Source organism: Centrocercus urophasianus, unplaced genomic scaffold, assembly GCF_019232065.1.
Source record: "Centrocercus urophasianus isolate 14NV4802_14NV808 unplaced genomic scaffold, USGS_Curo_1.0 seq_21, whole genome shotgun sequence".
Lineage (NCBI taxonomy): Eukaryota > Metazoa > Chordata > Aves > Galliformes > Phasianidae > Centrocercus > Centrocercus urophasianus.
The window spans coordinates 8,039,625-8,047,309 of NW_024884767.1; the positions used below are offsets into that span (position 1 = coordinate 8,039,625).

The 7,685-nt window shown below is 37.8% G+C and overlaps 1 protein-coding gene across 1 annotated transcript in view; it reads right to left on the reverse strand.

The window, feature by feature from the left end:
• Positions 1-7,685, reverse strand: part of PIGG (phosphatidylinositol glycan anchor biosynthesis class G) — a 78,036-nt gene that overhangs the window by 50,539 nt on the left and 19,812 nt on the right. Inside the window, exons 8-9 of the mRNA XM_042822764.1 lie at positions 4,908-5,189; positions 2,530-2,588 (exon numbers count right to left, since the gene is read on the reverse strand). Of these exons, the coding sequence (XP_042678698.1) occupies positions 2,530-2,588; positions 4,908-5,189 (341 nt within the window). The remainder of the gene's footprint in view (positions 1-2,529; positions 2,589-4,907; positions 5,190-7,685) is intronic.

Sequence of the window (7,685 nt, forward strand, 5' to 3'; positions counted from 1 at the left end):
TGCTAGAAACATAGTAATCAGAACCTATAAATAACAGTCAGGAAGCAGATGCTAACACTGCCTGCACTGGGCTTCAGAAAATTCATGAACTTGGTAATCAGTTTCTATATTCAGTCACAGTGGAAAAAAAAGAGCATTACAAATGAGAAGCACTTGAAAAAAATCTTTAGATGTGAACGGAAACAATTTAAAGAAAAAAAAAAAAAAAAAAGCTCTGAAGTCATTAACAGTAGAATTTATCTTAATTGCTTTTAAAATACCTGCAGTTTACCATACAGCATGAGCTTAGGAAATGCTTTTAGCGTTTTTAAATGGCAAGACCTTGATTTAGCATTCTTCTGACATCTGAAAAGCAGGATTTCATAACTGTTTCAAATGTGGAGAGCACATGCAGATTCACAGGTCATGGCCACTTGGATTCAGACAGTTTAGCATAACAATACTCCTAATTCTAATAGAAGGCACTTCAAGATAGACAGAGAGTATAAACACACAGTTTCTTCCATAAAGTCTCAGTATTCTGCTGGAAAAAAAAAGGATGGAAAATGAGATGCAATTGTGTATGTATTTTACTGATTGCCCTCCAAACACTTGTCAGTAATCTCTCACGCCCACAACAAAGGCAGTACTGGATTATTTTCTGCTCCCTTTCACATTCTCCAGGCTCTATCTTTGTATAAACAGCTACCTGCAAGAAGCCACCAGTTTCTTTCCTGCAACAGCCCTGAAACTGGAAAAATGTAAATCAAATAAAGGGTCATTGCTTTTACAGATCAGGAACAGAAGCAATTACTAACTAAACATGCAGGGCATTTTAAGTTGCTCTGGAAGACAAACAGGTATAGAAAAGCTTATTTGACAATGAGATGAGATATGCACCCACTAATCCAGTCATTTATGGAGTGGGATGAAGATGGGTTGATGAAAATCCATTTCTAGAGGTCTGCCTTCATAAGACGTATTTCAGCTTCTCACATCCTCAAATATGCCCTACGTATGAAATATAAATACAGCCTAGAATGGAGAACCCAGTACTTTTTTTTTTTTTTTTAATCTGTACCTGCCCTCATCTGGGAGTGAGGTAATCCTGAAAATACTGCTGAAAATGTCCTCGTTCATTTATTACCAGTTAGAAGCAGCTCATCTTTTGCTGGTATGTGCTGATCTTCCATTTAGTTAAAACAGTAGAAAAAGTGTGTGTGATTCATGATGCACCAATTTCACAAATTCCCTAACCTTTCCAGTCTGAGAAAGAAACATTTGAGTTGATAGATGTTCTATTACAAATGCACATATTTTCCAAGGTGAGAGGCAAATAAGCACCTTTGTGTCCAAGAGACACTATACAATCACTTTCCTAAAATGACAGAAGTGTTACTGCCAGTAACACCAGTTTTCACATGTGAATAAAGTTTTTCCCACTTCCTAAGTTCCAGATGGGCCTGAACAACTGGTACCAAACAGGAAAAGAAGGCAAGCTGCTGCTGAATCCTCCATCTTCAAGTGAAAAAGTACTGGGCTTACAGTTCTACATCATCCAGGGAGAAAGCTTCAGCTGATGAGCTCTCTTACAAGCAGAACGTAGGGTGCAGGAGGCAAGGACACAAACCTAGAAACAATATTTAGCATATTGCATCCAATCAGTCTATTTTTGCTCAATTAGTTATCAAAAACAGACGTAAGGGGAAAACAGGGTAAGAAAAGAAGACAACTGAAACAGACAGAACAAAAAGCTTTTCACACATACTTGATGTGTTCCTTGACAAAATTATTTGCGTCCATTAGAGTAATAACAATTAGTTTGTTTCCTAAGGAAAACCATTCCATCCAATTTTGAATACTAGGCGGCATTTTGCAATTTCTGCTGTCATCACTGACAGAGCAGTTTCATTAGCAGTATATAAGCCATCTGCAGGAAGTTCACCAGCAGCTGCCTCTCACCAGCAAGGATGTAAATGTGCCAAAAACAGATGGGGATGATACCCTAAGACTCACGCCAAACTAGAAACACAGAACTCATATCTGTATAGCAGTATGTGGTAAGAACCTGTTCTAAATTTATCACTGAAAGAAAAGCTCACCCATGCTATGGAAGGAGAAAAGAGTGTGCCTTGATCCTTTGCTTCAGATACTCTGAAAAGCTACCACAGTTTGGGAAGCCCCAAAACATCTGGGTCAAAGCCACTCAAAGGAGGACTCAATGACTTCTCTGAAGTTTCCTGGGTCACCCCAGATACCCAAAGGCTAACAGTGGTGAAAGACCTGCACTGTGTTCACATACTCTTTGATCAACTCAATGTGTTGTTGGTTTGGCACCACTGCTGGGGTTCGTAAAGCTGAATGCCTTTGGCATCCAAGAGACCTCATGATTTACAGTTCACAAGTGTTTCTTTTCGGTAAGGAGTCCTAGTAAGATCCTGTTATTCCCTGACAGTTCCCCAAAGGAGAGAAATGCAGGAATGGAAAATGTTACACAGCAATACTAAGATAATGCCATCTTCAAAATCAGCAAGCTGGGATGGACACTACCTGTCCATTTCAAGTATACATGTAGCTAACAGGCATTCAGTGGCCAGAGAAACAAAACTCTTTAAGAAATTACAAGCCATTAACTGTCACAAGAGAAAGCACGATTCAATCCCTACCACACAGAACATTATCTCATATGAAGAATTCATAATTCCCCATAATTCTGGGGAAAAGAAAGCAAATAATAAACAGAAGGAAGATCGGATCGGACTGCTAAAAGGCAGAAAACTCAGAAGAGAATCATCAAAATTAGAGACAAACAATACTGTGCTAACAGCTCTCCAGGTCAGTCTCATCTCAAAAGAAAAAAAAAAAAGAGGAAAAAGAAAAAAGAAAAAGCCACACAGCAAAAGGTGTGACAAAATTAAGCAAAATGAAGGAATAACAAAGGCACAGAAGCTGCCCTATTACAGAGTTTAAAGTTTCCCTAAGGAAGTCCCCAACAAACAAAAATTTTGAAACATAAGCAGAATCTCTTTCATAACAATTTTGCAAAGTACTTCAAGCTTACTTGTTATTCCTTGAGTATGAAGGAAGAAATACAAACAAAAAAACAGTACAGAAAACAGGTCTTCAGGCATCTGAAGCCAAATGCAGAGCACTAGCCTCTACTGAGATAAGCACTTTTATGTGAAGAATATTTGCATCACATCCTCTCCTATAGAGGCTTCAAGCTTTATCTTAAACCTGTAAGAAAAGTATTGTGCTCATTTTCTCAACAAACTTCAGAGATAGGGAGAATGCAGTTTGAAGCGCAATACTGCTGTGTGAAGACTAGTTCTCCTTTTATCTTTAACGAGACAAAAGATAAGAGACCATTAAAGCCCACTACTCCTCTAGTGGTGGGTGTCACAGAGAATTAACTCTTTTCTAGGTATATAAGGAAGACTTCAAGTCAAAAACAGACTGAGTTGTTCTGTGACTACCATCACTGTTCTTCATTAAGTTAAAGAGGATTGTGTGTAAATTTTATGTAGGTATAGGCCATCATCACTGTAAGGTTCTTACTGTTGACTAAAATTAGGAAAAAAATTAACACCCAGCATGACAAATGAGCTTGTTTCCTGCAGTTGCTTTTCCTTAGTGTTGCACAGCAAATAAACATTAAGATTCTACGCATTCCAGTAATCATTAACAATTATTTCAAGGTCATACGATTTTCCTTCCTACAAAAGAAAACTTCCACCTCATTATGTAACCCAGAAAAGGCTAAACTGAATCCATTTAAAGACAAACACACTCCTAGGTACTAACAGCGCTAACAAACCATAAGACAAGACATCTTCTCCAGCAGATTTTTCCATTCACACTGATTAATTTTGTGTTCTTTTATTTGCCTTTAAAAATAATCCACAGAAGCATCACTAGGCTTGGTATCAAAACATTACAACTAGTTTGACACGATAATGAAAATTACTGCAGAACTACAAGGAAATTACCCAGTCAGAAAGACTCATGCTAGGAGTTATACCTCAAATGAAACTTCTTTCATCATGAGTGATGAAAGATATCATTAGTGGCATTTTACACTATTTCAGCCTAGATGTTCAACACACACACAAACTTTACGTTACCAGTAAATACGAGCGTAAGAATGAAACACCATGACCTACTACAACTCTCTTCCTTGATCACTTTTAATACACTAAATGGCACGAAATAAAACTGAGAAGGAAAAAAAAAAATGCTGCCTTCAAGAGAGGAGGATGGAATTACTTCTAGCGCAAGGCTTCTCTCTCAGAAAAATCAGATATCTGAGAGAGAATGGCAAATTCAGAAGTTACAGACACAAAATGATAAATTCCAACTTGCATAGCTCGAATCATAAAAATCAGCAGCCTCAAAGACTTTAAACGTATAGTTAAGTTCAGGAATTCCAGCATATATTTATAAATACTGCAGTACTAATTCTGCTAAGTATTGTCTTTTTTCAGTTACTCTGAATACAGCAATTACATACTTACGTAATTCACAAATCTACTTTTTGCTTGAAAAAAAATGTTCTTACAAAATATCATATATCTTGCCTCAGTTGCAGTTGTGAAACATCACTGTGTACGAGTTTGTAACTAGTTAAACTGTTTTTTGTAACAGTTAAACTGCTTCTGACATCACTAAAGTCATCTGTAGAATAATGTAACTTGATTGGAATGTTTCTCAAAGTAAAGTGAAAATAAGCACTTCTGTCATCTTCTTTCCAGCAATCTTTTATCGTGTCACAGTGAACATGCCACATTTCAACACTAATTTTGAATGATTCTAATTACGTTACAAACAATTCCTCTATGTAAACATGCACAAAAATCTTCCACAAAACTTTACTTGGAAGTATGCCACAAGGAGCAAAACTGTGAACCATAATTAATGCATGCTCTCACCTTCAGTGGAAGTCTGGAATTCTCAAGAGTCTTTCCAACGGCAGATAAAATACCACACATGAGTGCAGAAATCAGCATCATCACTCCAACTGCAGTTAACCAGGACATACTGCAGAAATAGCATAAACTTTCTGCTGATGTGCATACAATGACGTGAACTGCACACAGCATCAGACACATCAAGTAAAACAGCAGAGAGAAGAGCGGAGGGGAGAGGGGCACTTCAAATTCTGCCCGACTGCTCAGAGCTTTTGGTACACTGAGAAAGAGTAGGAGCAAAACCTACAGGGGGGAAAAAAATAAAAACAGAGAACCGACAGGTAAAGAGTCAGAATTAGCTAAGGCATACAGCCAGAATTCACACACACAAAACTCATGCTGTGTCATCCGTGTAACTCCAATATATATACTTCATCTTACAAAAGCCATGAAACACTATGCTGGGTGATCCAACCAAAGCAAGACTTCACCATATAAAGGGGCAAAGCAAAAATAGTGCTTTTCTTTATCAGTTTAAGGGGTTGGACTCACAGTTTATCAGGTTTTAATAAATAAACAAGTGCCTCCTGACCTGCTGTGACTGACGATGTGCATGATCTGCTTTCACTTTAAGAGTTTCAACGCTCCACAGAATTAAGTGTTTTAAGTCTCAATGCCAAAATAGCTCTTGAATAAACAAATCTGACTTATTATTTATAGCCTACAAAGGCCTGAAGTGACATGCACACTCTAACAATGGTCATTTATCTCAGATTTCTTGCTGAGCCAAGTAGCTTCCCGGACCAGGGAAAATGCTCATCTTATCACGTAAGTGTATGCTGTTTTCAGAGCTTAAGAATTCTCCTGGTGTTTATTTTTGCCCCCCTCCTTATCTTAATTTGATCTACCGATTTCACTTTGCTATAGCCTGCACACCAATCACTTAGAACTCCAGGTTTTTTCCCAGGTAACTGTACCAGTGAAGATGAATACCATCATTAGCAATTTCTGCTACCTATGTGCATGTAAAGAGAAAATCCAGCCACATACTGTAAGGATGCTCTGCAAGAGGCACACACATACCTAGTAATAAACTAGGCTCAATCTGCTTGTGATAGGGCAAGTTTAAAATAAATTTAAATAAAAAACTATTCTATCAGAGGACAGCCAATCTGTAATCATTCACTTGTGAAGACCTCTACCTAAAACTCACCCATCATTACAGCTACATATAGTAAAAATTAAGACTTTAAAAAATTTTGTTACACTGCAGTTGTCTATTCACTTACATTATACCTTCCACAATTCACTTACATTTGGAAGCATGAGGTTTCACAGTATCATACTGGCTCAGGTTTTACTTTTTAATACAGGACTTAAAATTATAACAAAGCACTCAGTATACTAAAACGCCCAAATTGTAGTTATCTACAAATCTATATTTAGCTTTTTTGAGTAAACGCATGGTTATTAATGTACTAGATGTATTCTCCTCATTTAAAATATAGGATTAATAGCACTTGTAGGTTCGTGTAGTTTGAAGTCACTTGTAACATTTCCTGCCTTTATTTCTACAGTAAGGATGGAAAATACATACAGAACTGAAGGGGACTATGTGGAGCTTGCTGGGGGTCCATCCCCATGGGGATGCACAGTATAATAAAGGACTTTCCTATGACAGAGGCCTCTAGTTGTTGAACTGCGACATAAAACAAAATGATCTTGGAAAGTAGGCCAATTTCTTGAGTTTTGAATTGGAAAAAAAATAACCACACAAAAAAACAGGCTGTACTGTCTAGTTTTCCAGTGACACCAAGCAGGCTCTCATCAGGCAGACTTTTCACTGTTAGAGCTATTAGGTGAAGGTTTCCATTGATAAAGAGCCATTAACTAAAATACTGAGATCTGTTTTGTTGAAAAACTAAGCATCAACAACCGCAAAAAAAGAAATCCAGTGCTTCAGGTACAAAGTGACTGTAAAGGCTTGAATCCTTACGTTCACAAAACAAAGGAACATGAAAGGACTATAAGCACTTCAGCTTCAGAGTGGCATTGGCCATCTCTAGATTTGCTGTCCTAGAGGAGGCACAGAACCTACCATCTTGTGCCCTGTAGGGACTGTGGAACTAGCTCCTGTCAAGAGGTATGCAGTGATACAGCCCATTGAGAAAGCCATCTCAAATGTGCTCTGTGCACAACATGAGGAATACAGCCTGCAAGGGCTGAGAAGACTCAAATACAAAACAGCTACTTATCACCTGTTACCCATTCCAGCCACAGAACACAACTAGATGCATAGCTATTATACAGCCTTGTAGGTGTATATGATGCTGTATGCAGGCCAGGTATATCTGTCACAGAGAGCTAATTCTCACAGAAGTTGACAAAAATGCCACCTAAACTGTAAGTGCACGTTTTTGTATATGTGAGTGCAGGATAACTCACCAGCAAACTCACTTCTTCAAAGCATTACCACAGAGGCAATTTCCAGCACATGAGACCTCCCCAAACTATCAATTCCAAAGAATCACTTAAAATTCCAGAAACGTGATATCTTATCTTTACTCCTACAAGAGATACGGAATGGCAACTCTGCCTCTTCCAGCAAGCACTTGTTTCAGGACTACTGACTTATCAGTACCAAGAATTCTCAGAATGGTGGAGAAAAAATTGGGCATATAGGGTTTAGGTTGTTCTGAGCAGCTGTGTTTGTTGTTAGATAAAGGTGAAAAAAGTAGGAACTTCACTGCAGATTTTTTTTTTTTTTTTTTTTTTTTTTTTTTTTTTTTTTTTTTTTTA